Genomic DNA, 22,931 nt, shown 5'->3' with positions numbered 1-22,931 from the left:
GTTGGGAAGGAAAGTGGTATAAAGTGCGAAAGGTTAAAAAGGAAGGGAAGAGCCCTCAGACTCCACTTTTATAATAAATGACTATCAGCAGTAGTAAATATTTTGCCTCCTGAATGTAAGTACTGACAAAAAATTCTGCCTCATATTTATTCATTTTTTGATTGAATCTTCCTTTGTGCAGAGTAGTTTTTCAGAGAAGAAATTTGGTATTGTTTTGCAGGATGTCTTGCCCCCTCATCATTTACAAAATTGTAACTCTAGTTTTTATCAGTTGATTGTTGGATGATTAAAGTCTTCCACTGTGATTACTATGTGGTTGAAGAATATATGTATTAGCAAGCAGAGATTTTGTGTAAAGTTTTCATTTAAATCGAAGGGTGAGAGTGGTGGTTGATAGAAGTACCCAATTATAAATTTATGCCCTCCCTTGATACTGAGTATGTTCAAAACAATCTCGCAATTGTCAAATTTCCATCTCACTTGATTTGAGCTTTTTGTCTGTTTTGAAGAACGTAACACCTCCACTTCCCATTTATTTATCCTATTGACCCAAAAATTCTCAATGCTATTACTTTTGGGCTTTAACTAGCTTTCTGCGTGTAGTATTGTACAGGGTTGGGCAGAATGAATAATAGGATTTGAGTCGTGTAATATGCCTTCTCCAATAGGTATACACACGCTGCATTGAGGGAGGATGATCATTTGTAATTATGGCCTTGTGGAGTTCAGTGTATCGAGTATTTGCCATCAAGGCATATTTACAAAATAACAAGTCTCCCATCACAGTCAGTAACATTTTAATCACCAGTTTGAGTTAAAACAATTTGATGAAGTCCCAGATCATCAGAAAATTATTCAGTGGGTGCAACAACCTGAGACTGCTGCACCTTGTGCAAAGAAGCAAAATCCAGGGCAGTGAAGGACACAGTGGACCACGGACCAAGTGATGGAGGCATGTCAAGTACTCACATGAAGTTCTAACCATTCTGCTGCCATGCATGCCTTGGCACCAGCAGTGTCGAGATCGTTCCCTCAAGATCATTCCCTGTGGCGATCATCATTGATAATCTGTGCTTCCACCCATACAAATTTCAGGTTGTACAGAAATTAACTGAATGAGATTGATGAACCTCCACCTTTCGCTTTGTGGAACTTTTAGCAGCTGACTGCAGATGCAGTACAGCATACTGATGTCAGTGAGACATACACATGGTTGTGTAAATAAACAGAGTTGCAGATACTGGGTGCCACATAACCAAGGTGCTCCTTTTAAGCTGAATGAGATGGGACTGTGTGGTGCACTGTGCCTCTGTTCAACATCTTAGTCCATATTTTTTTCATGATCTTCCTTGGCCATGCAGTAACAGTTACTAGTGATCACTGCATCTACAGTTTAACTTATTTCCTCGTTCCAGCGACTCATAGTTCCAACCGGACCGCGCAACAGCTCATATGCCCCCCTCCCCGCCTCCGCCACAAGACCCAGATTGTCTTATGATGTCATTTTCCTGGTCAGTTGGTTTTCAGATTTACACACATTCATTAGCCAGCACAGTCACCTGATTGGAGTACCCCTTACTTCTTTTTGTGGTGATACTTGAAGAGTCAAGTGTTCGCTACACATTCTCATATCATGGCTGAATGCAAGGAAAGGATGTGTGCAACTCTGGAGATCACATTGACCATGCTGAATTAGGTGATAAATTTATTAATTCGTTCCAAAGTTATATCCTCTTCATGTCCTCCTATTCATTCTGATGGACCCTTTATGAGCACTATTGCTTTTTGTGTGCTACAAACTCTGAGACTTTGGTGCAAATACTCCAGCAGTTGATCACTAGAATTTTAATAGCCTCATCTACAGGGAGTTGAGTAGGGGGGGGGGGAGTGTTTTTTTTTTTTTGTGTATGTTATTAGCTACAAATAGCTTTCTGCACAACACCTTTATGATTTGTATAAAAATAATTGTACATTTACATATTTTCTTGTGATTTTTCTCTATTATGTTGGTTGACTGCAAATCGGTACTCCTTATTGACACTAGTCTCCAATAAAGCATTGATTGAAAGCAGCTCATTGCATAACATGACTTTCTTCAACTTTATACAATTTATGTTTATGTTGCAATCTAAAAAAGAAACACAAAAATCTGAAACTGTAGAAAAACTGGTCTACAATCAGAAAAAGGTGGAAATATTGCACTAATCATGTAAATACTCACTTAGGAATTAACGGAAAACAATATTCCATGCAAGATAGTGTTATAATGTGTGTTATAATGTTCATAGATAACACAAGTGTAGCTCAAACTGTCATTTTACTATGATATATGTCATGTGCTACAATTGTAATCATCCAAAACTTCTTAAAACTGTAGCTGTAATCACATAAATGTACACTGCATTAGCTTAATTAAATTCATTGATATCTGCGATGTTTCTCTTTAACCAGGGAAATAGTTTATGTTATTTTGTGTCAGCTTCTTTCAGTTTTATGAAAAATTGTTCAATATTTGGAGTATGAATATGACTTTTTATTCTTAACCAGTTTTCTCAACTTAATCTGCCATAGTGCAAAAGTATTATGTGGATAACTCAGTTTATCATTATATTTTGTTTTTTACCTATGGCTCCAAGGTCAGGTTTAGCCATGTTGTTATAAAATCCATCATAACCTTCATATTCAGTCTCATCGTTTGATTTAGGCTTTCCTCCTTCATGGCAGTCTTCACCCCAACATCCACTAACAAGCCACTGTGCAAGGTATCCTCTTGCATTATGATCATTTCGATTAGCCAAAACCTCTCCTGGTGGTTTTAATCTTCTGTCTGAAAATTGAAAGATTGTTAAGTTCAAATACAGTATATTTTAACATGAATGTGGCAACATTCATTTCAGCAAGTTAAAGTAATTCAGTGAGAGACCTCAGTTGATAAATAAAGTTTAACAATATTTATGACAAAAGATAAACATTTTCCTAGAAAAATAAGAGGAGGAGTAACAGATCCATAAATTTAACAACAAATGAGTTCTAGCTCTCAAATGTACATGAAGTAACAAAAAAGTGGGAAAACAGGAAGTAGAAAAATGATAGTTCAGAGCATAGGGATCTGCAAAAGAGGGGACTGGTGAGGGGTCAAGAGGGTGCACTTCGTGAAATATGATTGTGATTTTACTAGATCATATATATAGCATTCCTGAGTACAATGTAAAATAGTGTTTTTTTAGCGATCACTGTTAAAATTGGGTTTATTTGGTTGTTAGGTGTCCAAGGGAAATTATACCTTTCATTTGACATGGTGGTGGTTTCAGTGCTGTGCTGCAGTCAGTATGGATGTGAGTATTTGCGGAACGTTGCCAATATAGTTTCACCAAACTAATGACAGGCATGTCCTCATAGAATCATCATAGAGCTGCAGAAAGGGACCATTCCAGCACACTGATTCCAGTGTCTGTTCCCAACCCAATTACAGGATAAATGCCTCACTTTGGTACCCAACTTCAAAGATGGTCCCTTCTCCTGCAGCACAACTTAACCACAACAGTGGTTTACCATTTGTCTGTTTGGAAATTAAGACCTATCACAGTTGGCTGATACCACATTTAATTTTACAATTGCAGTTGACTTTGAAGAATACTCTTGCTGAACCATGTATTCATCTGTATATCATCTATTTACCCAAATGCATCAATCAGGAAGAAAGAATACAATTTTCTTCACTAGAAGAGAAGGAAAAAAGACACGAAATTATAAGATCAAAAAGATCTCCACTCCAGTAATTGGAAGCTTCACAAATCACGTGGGGTGCAACATAATGTAACAGGCAAAAATGTAATTACAAATTTAGCAGTCCATTTGGCATGTATATTTAAAACTGGGAAGACAAGGACCTTCTTGGCTCGGTACAACACCGCTAAGAGTAGGTTGTAGTGGCCAATTTGGGATTGTTCTAGGCGATTTCTACATTCATCTCATTGAATACTGGTGGGGGATTAGACTTTACCGAAAACCCTTAGCACATTTTATTAAACTTTAATTATATAGTAAACTTTAAAAAACAGAAGGCATGAAAACACTGCAGTAAATCCATTAACATGATCAGGTAATAGGCTTTGTCAGTAAATAATGTCTTCCTAATGGAATCTAATCATTTCTAAAATTTGTTTATCCTTTTCTGCACTTTGAGGAGTATTAATCAATGGCATATTTGTTAGTAAACAACAGCATTTTCTGTTTTTTTTTGTTTTTTTTTTTTTTTCTCTCTCTCTTTTTTTCCTCTCTCTCTCTCTCTCTCTCTCTTCTCTCTTTTTATATATATATACACTCCTGGAAATGGAAAAAAGAACACATTGACACCGGTGTGTCAGACCCACCATACTTGCTCCGGACACTGCGAGAGGGCTGTACAAGCAATGATCACACGCACGGCACAGCGGACACACCAGGAACCGCGGTGTTGGCCGTCGAATGGCGCTAGCTGCGCAGCATTTGTGCACCGCCGCCGTCAGTGTCAGCCAGTTTGCCGTGGCATACGGAGCTCCATCGCAGTCTTTAACACTGGTAGCATGCCGCGACAGCGTGGACGTGAACCGTATGTGCAGTTGACGGACTTTGAGCGAGGGCGTATAGTGGGCATGCGGGAGGCCGGGTGGACGTACCGCCGAATTGCTCAACACGTGGGGCGTGAGGTCTCCACAGCACATCGATGTTGTCGCCAGTGGTCGGCGGAAGGTGCACGTGCCCGTCAACCTGGGACCGGACCGCAGCGACGCACGGATGCACGCCAAGACCGTAGGATCCTACGCAGTGCCGTAGGGGACCGCACCGCCACTTCCCAGCAAATTAGGGACACTGTTGCTCCTGGGGTATCGGCGAGGACCATTCGCAACCGTCTCCATGAAGCTGGGCTACGGTCCCGCACACCGTTAGGCCGTCTTCCGCTCACGCCCCAACATCGTGCAGCCCGCCTCCAGTGGTGTCGCGACAGGCGTGAATGGAGGGACGAATGGAGACGTGTCGTCTTCAGCGATGAGAGTCGCTTCTGCCTTGGTGCCAATGATGGTCGTATGCGTGTTTGGCGCCGTGCAGGTGAGCGCCACAATCAGGACTGCATACGACCGAGGCACACAGGGCCAACACCCAGCATCATGGTGTGGGGAGCAATCTCCTACACTGGCCGTACACCACTGGTGATCGTCGAGGGGACACTGAATAGTGCACGGTACATCCAAACCGTCATCGAACCCATCGATCTAACATTCCTAGACCGGCAAGGGAACTTGCTGTTCCAACAGGACAATGCACGTCCGCATGTCCCGTGCCACCCAACGTGCTCTAGAAGGTGTAAGTCAACTACCCTGGCCAGCAAGATCTCCGGATCTGTCCCCCATTTAGCATGTTTGGGACTGGATGAAGCGTCGTCTCACGCGGTCTGCACGTCCAGCACGAACGCTGGTCCAACTGAGGCGCCAGGTGGAAATGGCATGGCAAGCCGTTCCACAGGACTACATCCAGCATCTCTACGATCGTCTCCATGGGAGAATAGCAGCCTGCATTGCTGCGAAAGGTGGATATACACTGTACTAGTGCCGACACTGTGCATGCTCTGTTGCCTGTGTCTATGTGCCTGTGGTTCTGTCAGTGTGATCATGTGATGTATCTGACCCCAGGAATGTGTCAATAAAGTTTCCCCTTCCTGGGACAATGAATTCACGGTGTTCTTATTTCAATTTCCAGGAGTGTATATATATATATATATATATATATTTTCAGGATCAGTTTAATATTATTGGAATATGAACAAAAATATTACATTTTGTGAATATTTTCTAGATTTATTCTGTAACTAGTTGGATACACTGGATAATTATATAGATATGTAGGTAATTTCTTTTCTCAAATTTGACATTCTCAAACTTGTCAAATCAGTTAGGTGATTCAAATGAAATTTTATAATCTTGTCCTCTTTTGGATAAATTTCTGTGGCTGCCCATGGTTGGGAGGTAGGAAAAGAGACTCAAGATGCTATATTATGGGAATTGAAAGATGCAGAACTGAATCGACATATGGATGCAGATGGAAATAAAGGGTAAACTAAAAGTATAAAAGATTAAAATAAATTTGTGAAAGGGTAAAATTATTGAAAAAGAAGTAACAACATTCTGAAAAGGAGAGATTGCAGCTCACCATAAAAATGACGAGTTGCAAACAGGTACATTGAAAATACTACTGCATTTTGAGTTTTTGGCCAAAGCCTTCTTCAGAAAGGAAACATACACATTCACACAAACACACACACATCAGGAACACATGACTGCTATCTCTGGCTGCTCTGGCCAGAATGCAACTTCTTCAAACGGAAGGTGAAATCTGGAATCGGGGAGGAATATCAGGGTATGGGTCGGGGATGGGGGCAATCAGCATTGCCTTGTGGAGTGCGGAGTGTGCAGAAACTAGAAATGGCAGGACAAGCCTGTCACGTGCACTGTCAGGGGGCTGCTGTGGAGTGAGGAGGTGTGTTGAGGGGGGGGGGGGGGGATGCAAAATGAGAGAAAGGGAAAAGACTGGTGGGTGCATTGGTAGAGAGCAGTGCACAATGAGGGTTGAGGAGACATGAATTGGGAGGAGGTGATAGGACAGATGGGGCAGAACTTGTTAGGTGGTGGTTTGTGGGGAAAGTAAGTTGTCATAGGTTGAGGCCGACATGATTTTGGGAATAGAGAATGTGTTGTAAGGAAGCTCCCATCTACACAGTTCTGGAAAGGGACTGGTCGAGGGGAGGATCCAGATGGCCCAGTTGTGAAGCAGCCATTGAAATCAAGCATGTTATGTTCAGCTGTTTGTTGTACCACAGGGTGGTCCACTTTCCTCCGGGCCACAGTTTGTTTTGGTCATTCATCCCGATATACAGCTGCTTGGCAGTCACACACATACAAAAATCTGTAAAGTGATTGCTGAAGAGCTGGTATATGACATGGCTGCTTTCACAGTTGGCCTGGCCTCTGATGGGGTAGGATAAGCATGTGACAGGACTGCAATAGCGTGTGCTGATGAATGGATTGGGCAGTGCTTGCACATGGGTCTTTCACTGGGATATGATCCCTGTGGCAAGATGTTGGGACTGGGAGTGGCATTGGTAGGGACGAGGAAGTTATGACATTGGATAGCCGATGGAACACCATTTTAGGAGGGGTGGGTAGAGTCTTGGGTAAGCAAAGCCCTGATGAAGGATGTGGTTCAGTTGTTCCAGTTAGTGGTGGTAGTGGTGACAAAGGGAGCAATTTCTTGTAGCTGGTTCTTGGAGGTGGTGGGAGGATACGGGGTGGGTAGCAATGTGGCTTAGGAAAACTGTTCGTTGACGACAACTGGAGGATAGTGCCTGTCTGTGAAGGCCTTTGTGAGACCATCTGCATACTGGGCAAGAGAGTTCTCATCACTGCAGATATGCCATCCTCAGGAGGTGAGACTGCATGAAAGGGATTTTTTGGTGTGGAAGGGATTGCAGCTGTTGAAATGCAGATTCTGTTGGTGGTTAGATAATGTAGGTAATGTAGTCAGACAACAAGCAGAAGCTAACCATGCACATGCCTGTCCTATGGGAATTGATTGTTCGATCATTACATAATTTAGCATGTACACAGTCCAGAATATGCAAAGATAACAATGAAATATATTAGAGGAATCATAAAAAATCGAATGGATTGAATGAAGACTGCTGTCAGCCTAATGCCAGCTCTAAACTCAACATATTTCTTAATAAGGCCTTATCCGTTTTTGAAAGGATTTTCCCAAAAAAATGATTGAATGCACTGTCAGGTAATATTTAAAAAATCTACAAAATAGTGAGATTAAGTAAGGATCCAGAAATAACTTTCATATTATAAACAATACTATAGCATATTAATAAAAGTTCTAAAAAATCCATATGTACACACATTTTGTCAAAAATTTGCAAATCAGACAATAAAAAGAAATCAGTATGGAATATTAAAACTTCCTGGGCAACCAAACTGTGTGCCCTTTTGGGACTCAGACTTAGGACCTTTGCTTTTCAGCCACTTGTTCCACTGACTGTCTGGCTGCCTGCATATCATGCATTATTAGCACTCCTAGAGGAAACAACAGTGCTGAGAATTAGCTTAACCACAACCTGACAGATTACTTCCAGAATGAATTTTGACTCTGCAGTGAAGTGCCTGCTGATTTGAAACTTCCTGGCAGATCAAAACTGTTTGCCAGACAAGGAATTGAGATTGTGGGCAAGCGCTCTACTGACTGAGCTACCCGAACATCACTCATGATCTGTCCTCCAACCTGTCTCTCCTACCAGTCCTTGCTCAGTGAAGGCAAAGTTACCAGGTCTTGTGTTTCGATCTGCCACAAAATTTCATATGAGTGTACACCCCACTGCAGAGTAATAATTCATTCCAGTATGGAATATTGGTTAAAAAGAGACAGAAGAAGAAGTTGTAGAAGATATCATTGTTTCTATTAAAGAGAACAGGTTTAAAGACAGTTCATATGTAGCAGGAATTTTTAACTATTACTTTGCTTCAAGATGTTCAGAAGAGGAAGCAAAACAGATCACTTGAAAAGCAATGTATGAGAAATTTAGTGAAATGAAGATTTCTCATACATCCTCCTCAAAAATGAAGATAATCAACATTACCCTTGAAGTAAAAGCTTAAGTGAAATTGTTTGTAGGGGTTGTAGCCCCTTAATATGCAGTTGCATGTACGAGGGTAAACTCAAAAGTAAGGTGTCCTATTTTTTTTATAAGTAAATAGACCTGTTTATTTCTACAATGGTTTACATCAGTTTACAGCTTGAACATTTAGCTATTTTTCAACATAATCACCATTTCTGTTGATGCATTTTTGTAGACGCTCTGGCAGTTTTTGTATGCCCATGTCATACCAGCTCGCTGCCATGCTGTTCAGAAAGTCATGAACCTCTTCTTTCACCTCGGCGTCGGAGCTGAATCGCTTTCCAGCCAAATGTTCTTTTAACCTAGGGAACAGATGATAGTCACTGGGTGCCAAGTCAGGACTATAGGGTTGGTGGGTGATTATGTTCCACTGAAAGTGTTGCAGGAGAGCAACAGTTTGCCGAGCGGTGTGTGGGCGAGCGCTGTGATGGAGAATGTGTACATCCTTCCTCAACATTCCCCTTCTCCAGTTCTGAATTGCCTGTTTGAATTTTTTCAGAGTCTCACAGTACCTGTCAGTGTTAATTGTGATCCCAGTGATTCAGCTCCGACGACGAGGTGAAAGAAGAGTTCATAACTTTCTGAACAGCATGGCGGCGAGCTGGTATGACATGGGCATACTAAAACTGCCAAAGGCTCTACAAAAATGCAACGACAGAAATGGTGATTATGTCGAAAAATAGCTAAATGTTCAAGCTGTAAGCTGATGTAAACCATTCTAGAAATAAGCAGGTATATGTACTTAGAAAAATACACGAGACCTTACTTTTGGGATTACCCTCATATAATACATCAGCAACTCAGGTTATTTTCCAAGATAGATTAAAATATGCCATTGTTTGGCCCCTCTGTATAAAAAAAGACAGCCTCATAGATGTCAGTTCCTACTATCCAGTTCCACTTCTTACATCACTTTCAAAAAATTTAGAGACAGTGATGTACTTGAGTGTTGTCATCCTGTTGTGTAGTAATTTGAATACTTAGTCACAGTTTGTATTTTAAAACGACCACCCTGTTCTGGTGGCTATTTGTGTATTTGCTGAATACGTAATCAAATTTTTGAATGATTAAATACTAATAATGGTAATAGGTATTTCACAGATTAGACAATACACGCCCTAGAAAATTAAAGTTTCAAAACAAAACCCAGGGTATTCTTCTGAATACATCAGTTAAAAATGTTAAAGGTTGGAATTTGCAAACTACAGTTTTGAGTTTAACAATACCATACATTTTACGTTTTGATCAAGTTTACATTTGTTAATATATAAGAACAATGCTACAATTTCTGTTTTTTATCATTATTTGATTTCTCATAAATTACATTAATACTCTGAAACGGAAATACAAAACAAAATATTTCAGTTTATTTTTTACAAAGACAAAGAATTCTTCTATAGAATAAATTTATTTTTTGTTAATTACTTATGTTGGTCTTTTAATTTGGTAGTAGGAAGTGCTGTCAGATTATTAGAAAAGACACTGGCTAGATTCAGCCCAGCATGAACTTCATTATTTTCACATGATGCAGTTTGATGGATATCTATACGATATTTTGATTTTTATCTAGTATTATGTCACAGTTGGAATTTAGTTTGCTTGTTTTCACAAGCAATGTTGCTTTTAAAATATATTCACTTATAATAGTAAGCACATCTAATTTTGGAAACTGCTAATGACATGATTTATCTAAGTTTGGCAGCACAAATAATACTGAAAGTTTTTTTCCTGTGGTGTTGATAATGTATTTATCAGCTGGAATCTTCTGAAACTTCTTGAAGGCAATTAGCTGTTTTAATCATAATTTTGTTTTAAAAGTTACATTTTTATGGAATACGTGGTTCAGCACATCCCAGTTTCCAAATATTACAAAGAGGAATGCCACATCATCTATCTGTAGAGAATTTACAGTGGGCTTTTCTCAGTGTTTGGTCATGGGTTCAGCTATATTTTTGCTCTATGTTAATGATGTGTCATTTTAATCTAAAGGTAGAATTGGTTCTTTTTTTCAGCTGATACGGTTTATTGTCATGCCAAACAAAAGAAGCATCAGTAGGACAGTGGTAAATAATGTTTCTGTTTAAGTTTTTAAGTAGCTTTAAATTTTCTTTTTGGAGGGGGGGGGGGGGGGGGAACAAATAACTCATCCGCTTTAATACTGTCAAAATAATCTACCTCCTATTAAGATAATCTACAAAAACAAAAAATAGTAGAAGAATAGGAATTTCACTATTTTTGGGTGTGCATATTGATAAAAACTTACACTGTGTAAAAGCTGTATTGTTGATCTGGTAAATCATTTAGGTTCAACTATTTATGTTATATGAATACTTGCCAACTTTAGAAATATAAAAATCTGTTAAGTTAACATAGTTTCCGTATTTTCTTTCAGTGTTGTCCAATAGCATAATAATATCAGGTTACTTGTCACTTAGGTAAAATATTCATTGCACAAAAGAAAGTAATTAGAATTATGAGTGGGTTTTACATACATCCGTTTAAGCAGTTAGAAATACACACACTAGGGTCACTTCTTTCAGGAGTGTTAGTTGTGCAAGGTTTGCAGGAGAGCTTCTGGAAGGTAGGAGACGAGGTACTGGCAGAAGTAAAGCCATGAGGACGGGGCATGAGTCGTGCTTTGGTAGCTCAGTTGGTAGAGCACTTGCCCGCGAAAGGCAAAGGTCCCGAGTTCGAGTCTCGGTCTGGCACACAGTTTCAATCTACCAGGAAAGTTTCAAATCAGCGCACACTCCACTGCAGAGGGAAAATCTCATTCTGGAGCTATAAAACTGTTTGACAATCTGCACGTAGATATAAAATATCTGACAAGCATCAAAAATCCTCTCAAATACTGACGGAAGTTGTTTCTTCTTAATGACTCTTCTATACTGCATGGGACTTTTTGATTAGAAAAAATAGATGATTACAAACCTGTAGGTGGCCAACAACAATCTTTTATTAAGTCAACACATTCTACATCGCAGCATTCATTTTGCACAGTAAAATGGAAAGTGGAACTAATAGACTAAAATAAGACCACAGTGGACAGAAGAACTGAGTAAGTATGTGAAAAATAATTATAAAACAGTCTAGATCACAAGTAACATTTATTAAAAAGTGACTGGTTTTGATAATTATGTGATCATCTTCAGACCTTCAGCCATAGGCTGAGCATGCAGCAGGAACCCATTGGATGACGATAGTCAAAACGAAAACCATTGTATCTCTATTTACAGAAAACCGACATCAACAGATATAATAATTAATGCCACGTGATGCCATCCTACTAAATATAAAAAAGCATTCCTCAAAACAATGATACATGAATTATTAAAGTTACACCTTCAACCTGATGCAAGAAACTGAGATTTGAAAACAAATTTCCATTGCCAGTGACTTCAGTGCTAGTCAGGTCTACTTTTTATATCAAAAATTACAACAAACAAATAACATTGTTAAAAATTCCAATAGGAGGTTCACGAAAATAATTGACATAGGGCTTATTTCAGACAAAATAAACAAAGTATTTTAAAAAATGGTGATAGCCTTCACAGCTAACAACTTACAGTACTACAAAAGAAACTGAAATGTACAATTGGCAAATCTAAAAATACCAAGATTCTGTTATCTACAAAATACAACACAATAATTGCAATGAACATTATATCAAATGAACTAACCATAACTTTTGATTCATTTTAGAAAACATACTGCTGGTTCTGCACATACCTAATCCTTGATTGGTCAGTCTCTTGATGACCATAATTACTCTTCAGGTTGCATTTCTATCAATATGAAAATTTTACATAATGCACCTGAATACATTAGAAGAAACTGAAATTTATTCACTTCACAAAAATAAACTCATGTTTGTTATAAACAAGCAGCTAGACTTCAAACACAAACATTTATTTGAGCTCTTTGATCATCTACTTTAGAATGCTTACTGTGATGACCTGTTTTTGCAACTGCACAAACCTATTTTACACCCTTCTGCACATTCTTTTTATTGTGATCAATATTACTATGCTTCTTTTTTATTTAATTTAAATATAATGGCTCATGACATTTTTTTTTAATTTCAGGATATTTTTTTAAATATTTATGTGATGTTGTTACATTTAGAAATAATTGGCAACATTAAGTCAGTCGTAGCATTACATTTTAAATTCATACTTGTTCTTCTTGAAATCATTTTAATTTATCACTTTTTGACACTACTTATTTTCACTAGTTATCAAATGGTATTTTTTAGAAACAGAGGCATGTAATTTAATTTCCTTTGAGAGAGAGAGAGAGAGAGAGAGACAGAGAGAGAGAGAGAGAGAGAGAGAGAAGGTGACTATCACAGCCATTGTCCACATTGTCCATCAGTATGGTTGAAAGTCTAAAGATGATCACATAATGATCAAAACCAGTCACCTTTTAATAAATGTGTCTTGTGATGTAGATTGCTTTATAATTAATTTCAAATATTACATTGTGATAACTGACTTCCTGCAACAATGTCTTCAAAAATGAGTCAGTATTTGTTGGAGAGTGCAAATTTCAGGATCACTAGTGCTGTGCAGGAAGGCTCAAGTGACACTACGGGGTTAATGAAAACTGTAGATTCATTGTGATACATTCCGTAACATAAAATTATGAGACAGAATTACTGCTCAGTGCTTACCATCAGACAGTGGAATTTTTTTGAACAGCTTATAGAAACTTAATAAAAGTAGATGAAAATATAGCATTCGGAACTATTCCTTCCTCAGACAGGCAGGACAGGCCACACAGACCCTAAGATGAGAAGGGCCTACATGTAGTGAGAACAAGGGGAGGTAAAGATGAAGTGGGAGGCATCAGAGAGAGTAGAGAGATTTGCTACTCGAGGTCTAAGTAACCTGCCCTTCTTTTTAACCTTTCCCAATCTATACTTTTTCTTCCCCTGTGGAAGACTTTTGTCTGATTTCTTGTGTGTCTATTAGCAGTGCTAAAACTTTTGTATTCTGGAGGTAGTACTGGTCGAAAGTTATATCTCATAATTTTGTAGTTTTTTCAAGTAAATTTTCCTTTAGGTACAATATTCCATAATATTTTCAGCAACAGAGCATTGGGTCCTACCAGTAAACATAATGTCTTTGCCAGTAAACCTGACTGCTTGCACTGTAGTGGCTGCATCAACATAAAATGCTTGACAGAATGCACATGGTGGCTAACAGATCACATATGTCTTCTCACGGGTTGTTCAACACTCGATCATTTATATTTTGCCAGTCTTGGGACCAGAGTACATAATATTGTTAATATGCATAGGAGAAACCTTACTCTAAGCTCATTCACATTTCAAAGAGCCATAATGCAAGGAAGAATGATGAAGGGAGTTTTGAACCCTAAAAAGTGGATTACAGAGGCTGAATGGACCAGGGGAGATCTTTTGGTTGCTACAGGAGGAGTTTCCATTGTGTAATTTTCCACTTAAGATGTTTTCAAAGTAAATCCACTCCTTGCTGGAATGTCTCGCATTTCATTTTCCTGTTCTCTTTCTGTAATATTGTCTTCAAGTCTGGTTTCCGTGTGCAGCTGTTCTGTATATTCCTTCAACCTTTCAGCTTTCCTGTGCTTAGGCAATCAATATTCTACACAGTATAATTAGGAGTAATGCCGCCTCTTTGTTATAAAAATGTTGCTGCTTCCTCGGTTGGGTTAAATAATGAATGTTTATCTGCTTCTACTGTTTTAATATATACATTCTTATTAATCATAGAACAACAGCCATCAAATTTCTGCAGCCAGAGAGCTCTGAGTATATGGAACATTGCTATTTGTCTTGCACATTCTTGAAACCTTCAGTTATTGTGTCCTAATGATTTCAGGAAGAAGTGACTCGTCAGTTATGATTTTGTTTTCTTTAGAATTTTATGGATTCCCGGTGTCTTGCTTTGTGTTTGATGGCATCCTCTTGAAGTTTTCTGTACCAAAACAAAGTTACCCCATTCTCAACTCTTGACAAAATGACAAAGTCTACATGAAAATTATTTTTGTTTCTTGCATTTTAGTTCTGTAAATCAGCTTTTTTTAAATTTTTTTTTAATTTTTTTTTATTTTTTTTATATTTTTATTAGTAACAAATAGCACTAAGCATTGAGAGCTTCATGAAACCCGTCCCCAGACTGTACACTATATCTTTAAAAACCAGTAAGGAGTAAATATACCGGGAAGTGTGCATAAAAATCTAATATATATAAAGAGATATCTGCAAAATATGTAGTTATCTTCTTTACACAATATTCTTACTGCTTAAATTTCCTGAATATATAATTACTGCACTTTAGCAGCATTGTCCCTAAAACATATTGCCACAACACAACAGGGAGGAAATTTTGCAAAATGAGCTAATATCTTTATCTTCAAATCATCTTAATGCAGGATGCTTTTAAGCATAAGAAATTTAGCTTCTTGATTACTTTATGTGTGTATGTTGACACCACTTTTAATTTGGTATGCAGCTAGACCCAAAAAATTATACACATTGTGTTCTATTTAGTGTATTATGGTTATCAAGATACAGTTTCTTGCTGATGGCATGATGTTGGCTGATTTGTAGGCTTGATCATCAGATAAGTTAATGTTTGCATCAACTGAACTAATAGGAAATCTGAAGAAAGATCATGTAAATTTGATAGCAGAGAAAGAACTCGACAGTTACATTACATAAAGGAATGTAGCATCACAATGAGACCAGGCAGCATATAAGAAGTGATGAAGAAGTACTGAGGGTGTTGCTGCAGTGTATATGCAGTTTAACATGATTCCGAAGTTGGTATATAAACACCGACATGCAGGCAAGAGATTAGTATGGAATTTGTGCATTTTTGAAATGTGTACTATAAATGCAGAAATGTAAACTATGGTGACGTTTTTATCAAATGCATCCATACTGGATCAACCTGCTGTTATTGTTTTCTTGGCTGCCAAAGGACAAACTCTAGAAGACATCCATCATAGAATGAAGAATGTGTATGGGGTAACATGTCTGTTGAAAACCACTGTTGTGGTATGGTGCAATAAGTTCCATGCTGGTCATAATTCAACCGAAGATGTTGTCCGATGTAGGAAGCCAGCCGAAGTTAACTCCAACTCAAGTGGGAGACGCACAGGCATTTACCTTACAGTCCTCTCTCCCCGTGCAATTATCTTACCTTCAGTCCCTTAAAAAAGGCCTTGAAGGATCCACTAGTTCCGTCAGACACAGATATGCAAAGTGCAGTTACAGACTTCTTCATGCAACTGGACAGGGTGTTCTACCAAATGGATTTCTTCAACCTGGTGCATCAGTGGGATGATTTCTATAGTAATCGTGGCAATGTTGCCTGATTTTGCATATCAGTTTTGGACTGTACAACCTTTGAATGGAAACTTTTTGATTGCCCTTTATACATTTTCAAGAAAAGCTTGCATAACAGGTTGTCATTTTTGCTTCTGCAGCTGTCACCCAGATTTTTTTTTAAGTTCATTCCTTAGAAGTTTCATAATTATTAATCAAAATTAAGTTGAAGAGAGAGACAAAAAATAATGCCTTCTGTTCAACATAGAATTGTTAGATAAAGTACTCAGTAGCCACAGGGCATGTCACTGTGCAGTGCACTGTGTGGGATGGTATAACACCAGTAATGACTAGATAGGTTTCAGTATAGGCCTATGTCAATGCAAATAAATGTCTTAATAACAGAAGACAGTTAAATCCACTTTGCAGACCATCATGAAGCCCATTACAGAGAGTACTTCCAGTTATTAGGACTTCATCTCATTCAATTTGTGCATGGAGTGTGAAAAGAATGATTGCTTGAATGCCTCTGTGTGCACTGTAATTATTCTTATCTTTTCTTTGTAGAACCTACAGGCCCAATACATAGAGGGCTGTAGGATATTTATAAAACCTTACTAAATACTAGTTCTTGAATCTTTGTAAATACACTTTCGTGGGGTAATTGATATCTATCTTTGAGTATCTTCCATTTCTGGTTCTTCAGCATTTCCTTTGTGGTGCAGTTCTTCTTGTGACCGTACTTGCTATGAAAATGGGATGAGAAGTTCCTTCTTACGCAAGACACCTGTCACCATTTGTGCTGGCCTTCTTTGTATGAACTCAGTTTCCTCTATTTGCTCTATTTGGTATGGGTTTCATAAATGTGAGCAATATTTTAGGATGAATCACCAAGTGTTTTGTAAGCAGTGTCCTTTGTAGACCATACCAGTGACCCAAAGTCAGCCACCTGGTTGTTTACCTACAATAAAGTGTATGTGATTATTCTATTTCATAACCCCACAAAGTACTTGTGCAACTAGCTCATATTTTCAGCTTGCAAAAGGCACATCTCCTTTCGTTTCAAACTATGTCAAGGCTCTTCTGCAATCTTGCGAGACTAGCACCTCTGAGAGAAAGGGTATAGCGGTGAGGGTGACATATCTACAACCTCAGGATTCTCTGCAGAGAATTAATTCTCTTAGCCATGTACAAAGTTTTGTATGATGATTATATATGACAAGCACTGCAATCTGAGTTTGAAACTTAGATGGATGGATTATACCTTTCCAGGAACTAAAATTATGTTGATTCAGGTAATCATGTTACTTACTCATAACTTCCAGAAGTGGCAACTTCCCCAAATGAACTAAATGAAAATCACAGGAGTGAACTTCTAACCTTACAGACAACTCTACAATCTTAATTAGCTTTTTTCTCTATTCGTCTTTTCAAGTGATGTAGTTTTGTTTAGTTTATTTTTGCCCATAGACCATATTATAATATGATATTTGACATGTCATACCGCAAGTTTCACACGGAATAAACAAAATTGCTCACAAATTTATCTTTGGTGCAAAAAAACAATTTTTAAAGTAATAGTAATGATAACAGCTGATCAATGATTAGAGAAAGGTAGGGAGGGACACAGCAAAAACACAGACAAAACAATTGTATTTACTAATACATAATAACTATAAACAACTAATAGCCTGCATTAATTTACTCGCAGTCTTGCAGACATGAGAAAAGTAAACAAAGTTACATACGAATGCCATGCAGAAAAAGAAAACCAAAAACAGATTCATTTCTTTTCTTAAGTCACTACATTTAAGTTTTATTATGGAGATTCCCAGATCATTTGATAGAATAGGATTAATATACAGACCTTGTCCAACAGACCCTGCTATGAATGACAGTGTGTACAACATAGCAACTGTTGACAATTTCAGTGAATTTTGTGGAAAAAATGTGTTTATTGTGTGACTACACACATTTCCCACCAAAAAAATCAAAATCCACATCAAACATATGTATTTGAAAGAGTCCATGGTGTAGTTTCTCTATCCGTATGGTGTATTGAAAGACTGTGATCTGTAACAAGAATACAACACATTTTCTATCAAAAGCTAGTCCTTTACTAAATAGTTTTACTTCAAAAAGAATAAAATTTGACAGGTAACAGTTCACTCAAGAAAAAGGAAAGAAAACACACAAAAATTGTTATGTAAGTAATAGATATCAGAAACAGAGAGAGTACAAGTCTAATGTTTGGGCTGCATACTTCGCAAATCCAGGCAGCGCTGTTACCTCAGTGCTAACAGGCCTCCTTTTTCCCCATTGTAGTTCCACGAGTATGACATGTCTGAGAAATGTGAGGCTGCAGTTGCTTAATATCCATCGACTCCTTCACTCTTACTGAGACATGCAACACTGTAAGGTTAGTCATAGCTTATTGTTAGTGCAGATGATGAACACTGATCTTTTTGCTGTAAAGTAGCATTGACAAGGCGAAATGACTGATTGTTGGGATCAGATGGCTTTTAATGGGGCTATGTTTTGTTGTAGTGTAGAGGTTGTAAGGCAAAAATTAATTGATGCCAAGTACCCATTAGAGGAAGAGTGGTATCTGGATTAAGTTTCATGCTGTAGCCCGTCTTTCCGACAAAAAAAAAAAAAAAATTTACAAATTTCATGCAGAGCAGACAAAATGGTAGTATTCTTGTATATTCTTGTATATTCCACCCCCACCATTAAAGAATGTATGTGTTGTGTCAAACAAAAACTAAGTGCAGAGCAATGTCACTGTTATATCTCTGCAACAAAAAAGGGCACTATTTTTGTATTCATGGTAACTTGTGTTTATGGGCTAACAGCAAGCTGTGTTGCTTATCATTCATTTCTGTAATTTATTTTAATAATTATTCATCATTTACAGATTGCACTTCATCCTCATATCATGTTTTCGGGTACTTTCAATACAGACTCAATGATGACTCAAAAGTGTGTATATAGCAACGTAATTCTCTAAATAGATATTAAATATTAAAATAAATTTACTGTAATCTTTGAAAAACATACTAAATTTACGTATAAACAGAACAGTATTCACTGCTAACTGATCAGTTTGTATACTGGTATATAATAATTGTCATGCACAATGGTTGCTCCTGTCATGTAGGCAGGTCGGACATTTTTTGACATTTCAAATTTAACTTGAGAATAGCTATAAAGTAGAAATCATGATTGTGTGAAGTAAATGAATAGTAATTTACAGTTTAATGGTGCAAATTTCTTTCAAAACAGTTGCTTATGTAGTGGTCATTGCTTTAAAGCGAGTGTATGGAGCTCGTTTCTGATCTGTAGTAAGTACCTGTTGGTTGCCTTGAAGAGAGGATTTTAATGACAGCTAGAGCATTTAATTAACACTACTTATTTGTCATAAATCGTTCTAAGTTAAAAATCAGGAATAGGGTTAGTGGATTCAGATTATCACTGCATTAAAATTATTTTCTGTTTACAGCACTAGTGGTTACAAAATATCATAAATTAAAATTTTAAGTAAGTCCATTGTATAAAATGTAAATTTACTTCAAAAAGTTGTCAAAACAACAGAGAGACAGGAAGGCTGACAAGTCCATAGCTTCAGAATGTGCAATCTCAGTATTGCTGATAAAAACTTTAAAAATAGACAACAGCTCTCTTAGCTTTGGAACAATAAGTTCTTTCTTCATTGAGGAAAAAGATTGATTGAGTTAGGTGAAAAAACTTGTAAGAGGAACCACGTATCTCATTCTCTATACTAAGAGGAACTCATATGTTATGAGCAGGAAATGATAGAAATTTGAATCAGTGCATCAAAGTATATTTTTCGCTCTCTCACTCATTCACACTTACTGTCCCACTGAACCTTAACGAGATGTCACATGTAAGGATGTGCAGCAAGTCAAGAAGTTCAGGTATGCTAAAACAACAAAAATCTATCATTACTTTTGGCTTACCTGGTATTTATTAAAGGGATTAACCATGTTCTGGAAAAGCCTATAGAAGTGTTACAATAGCAAGTTAGCAAACGAACAACTCCTTTGAAAAGAGCTGCTACTTTTCCTAGCTGTGAGTTGTGGCAAATGCAGTGTGACGTAGTGGTTAGCATCACTTACTGGTGTTCTGAAGGTCACCAGATCAAACCTGACTACCAGCAATTATTTGTTATTTATCATTTATAGTAGGTTCTAGATGTACCTTATGTTTGTATTTTCTAGCATATTCTATGTTTGTACAAGTACCAGTGTTGCAGAATATTTGATGTTTATATAAATAGCTGCATTCTACAGCCAGCTGTTCAGTCCTGCTCTGTATGTACATTGGTGTCAGTAATAAATGTGCTTTCAGTTTTAAGTGTTGTGCTTTATTGACAACCCTGCCTTCCAATTTGGACTTGATTGTGGGTTCAGTGTTACAATATTATTCAACTGCTGCTTAATTAGGACAATTACTTCACCATAAAATTACAAGGATACAGCGGGGCTGGCCAGTGTATACCTTCAGAAGACAAAATTTCAGTACTGCTGATAGAGACTTTGAAAGTAGAGAAAACGACTACTTGCTTTTGGAATTGTTAGTCTCTGCCTCAAATAGGAAGAAGGGTGGGTTTTGGAGGGGTGGGAAGAAGGGACAGGGTACACAGACCCTAAGTTGAAAGGAACCCACCAGTTTTGTGGATAAGGGAAGATGAAGATGAAGGCGAGGTAAAAATACAATGCTTTGGCAAGCTCCATTCCAGAGATGAAAGAATTGTAGAGTGAGAAGTAAAGAAACATTAATGAGAACTGGAATGAATAGTGCTGTTAATAACTAAGAGTAAAGCTGAAAAGAAAAGAGAGCTGGGCTTTTAACTTGAGTACAATAAAGTCTGCACTAAGAGCCCTTGGAAACAAGGTACTGATCCAGCCTACTTGAGGCTATTGAAGAATATCTACAAGGTGGGACGGAAATCATAAAGGGGTTACAATTGTGAATAATTTTTTTATTTGTCATTAGTTTCCAGTGATATTTCACCAACTTAAAGCCCAAGGATGGGGGACTGTTTACACTTAGGTGTGGAATACAATCTCACTTCACCTGTTTTATCCGGTGCCAGGAAGAGGCAAATGCAAAAGGGTAGGGGTCTATTAATCGTCGGCAGTTCAAACATATGGCAAATTATGGTACCCCTTAGGGAAATGGCAGCAAGGGACAGGAAAGGGCACCAGGTGTGCTCAGTGTGTATGACTGGGGGCCTCATTTGATATATTGAAGCGGCTGTACCAGCAGCCATTGAGGGAATAGGATGCAACCAACTGCAGATTGTAGCAAACGTTGTAACAAATGATGCCTGCCGCCTGGACTCCGAAGTCATTCTTGGTTCATTCTAGCGACTGGCAGAGAAGGTTGAGAAGAGTAGCCTTGCATGTGGCATTTCAAGGAAGCTTACAATTTGCAGCATTTCCCAGGACTGATCATGGTCTTCTGGTTCTGAGTCAAGTGGGGCGGCTGAACCAGAGACTTCGAAAGTTCTGTGACAAGCTAGGCTGCTACTTCTTGGACTTGCACCAGATGATTGAGAACTGTAGGGTCTCCCTAAATAGGTCAGGGTGCACTATACATCAGAGGCTGCTATTCAAGTAGCTGACCTGTGTGTGGAGTCCGCACAAAGGTTTTTTATATTAGGTGGCTCTCCAACCAATCCAGGTAATGATGGCTGTAGGAAACCCAGAAGTATCAGCATAAGATCAAAAGAAATGCCTCCCGTAAGTGAGATTATTAAAATCCTAATGGTAAATTGCCAAAACATTCATAACAAAGTGCTAGAGTTTGCAGCGCTCATGAAAATCAGTAAAGCTCACATAATACATGGTAAAGGAAGCTGCTTGAAATCTGAAATTGATAGCAGTGAGATTTTTGGGGAAAATTTAAGTGTACATCGAAAGGACAGGCAAGTGGGAGATGGAGGTTGTGTATATGTTGCAGTAGAAAGTGAAGCTGCACGTGAGATTGTTTGAGCAAGACTCAGTATCAGGGGTGGGCATAAAATGATAATTGGATCCTTCTGTTGCCCACCAGACTCTTCTCCTGATGTAACTGAAAACTTTAGAGAAAACCTCAGTTTACTTGTACATAAGTTCCCCAATCATATTGTAATCGTCAGTGGAGACTATAATAATCCAACAATTAATTGAGAAAATTATGGTTTTGTTAGTGGTGGGCATGATGAGACATCCTGTGAAACTTTATTAAATACCTTCTCTGAAAATTACCTAGAACAGATAATTACAAAACCCACCTCATGATGGAAATATACTGAATCTAATGGCAACAAATAGACCTGACATCTTCGAGGATGTCCATATCGAAACAGGTACTAGTGACCATGATGCGGTTGTGGCAACAATGATTACCAGAGTACAAAGAACAACTAAAACAAGCAGAAACATATATATGTTCAGTAAACCAGATAAAAAATCAGTAATGCCTTATGGCAATGCGCAACTTGAAACTTTCAGCACAAGTCAGAAACATGCAGAGGAACTCTGGCTCATGTTTAAAAGAATAGTTGACCACACACTGGATAGATATGTACCCAGTAGAACAGTTCATAATGGGATGGAACCTCCATGGTATCGGTTATTATAAAGAAACTTCTCAAGAAACAGAAATTGCTACATAATAGGTGTAAAAGAAGGTGTTGGGCTATAGATAGAGAGATCTGAATGAAGCGCATTTGGCTGTCAAGAGAGCAATGCGTGATGCCTTCAATGATTACTGCAGCAGAATAGTATCAAATGACCTTCCACAAAATCAAAATAAATTCTGAACATATGTAAAGGCTATTAGCAGAACCAAAGTTTGTGTCCAGTCCCTAGCAAATGAGACAGGAACTGAAATTGAGGTAGC

The 22,931-nt window shown here is 38.0% G+C and overlaps 2 protein-coding genes across 8 annotated transcripts in view; one reads left to right on the top strand and one right to left on the bottom strand.

Moving 5' to 3' along the window:
* LOC126412085 (GPI mannosyltransferase 2) overlaps positions 1-22,931 on the top strand; it is a 263,581-nt gene that overhangs the window by 215,530 nt on the left and 25,120 nt on the right. The window contains exon 3 of one of the 6 annotated variants that reach the window (XM_050081498.1): positions 10,720-10,770. The exons of the other annotated variants lie outside the window; for them this stretch is intronic. The gene's annotated coding sequence lies outside the window, so the exon portion shown is untranslated. The remainder of the gene's footprint in view (positions 1-10,719; positions 10,771-22,931) is intronic. 6 annotated transcript variants of the gene reach the window in all.
* LOC126412084 (dual oxidase-like) overlaps positions 1-22,931 on the bottom strand; it is a 257,727-nt gene that overhangs the window by 211,683 nt on the left and 23,113 nt on the right. Inside the window, exons 1-3 of one of the 2 annotated variants that reach the window (XM_050081492.1) lie at positions 18,309-18,431; positions 17,887-18,092; positions 2,624-2,827 (exon numbers count right to left, since the gene is read on the bottom strand). In XM_050081492.1, coding sequence (XP_049937449.1) covers positions 2,624-2,827; positions 17,887-18,049 — 367 coding nt within the window. In that variant the 5' untranslated portion in view covers positions 18,050-18,092; positions 18,309-18,431. Of the gene's footprint in view, positions 1-2,623; positions 2,828-17,886; positions 18,093-18,308; positions 18,432-22,931 lie in introns of those variants that run through there. The other variant, XM_050081493.1, reaches the window with a different exon arrangement.

This window comes from Schistocerca serialis, chromosome 7 (assembly GCF_023864345.2).
Source record: "Schistocerca serialis cubense isolate TAMUIC-IGC-003099 chromosome 7, iqSchSeri2.2, whole genome shotgun sequence".
NCBI lineage: Eukaryota > Metazoa > Arthropoda > Insecta > Orthoptera > Acrididae > Schistocerca > Schistocerca serialis.
This window is presented reverse-complemented; position numbering and strand designations above follow the sequence as displayed.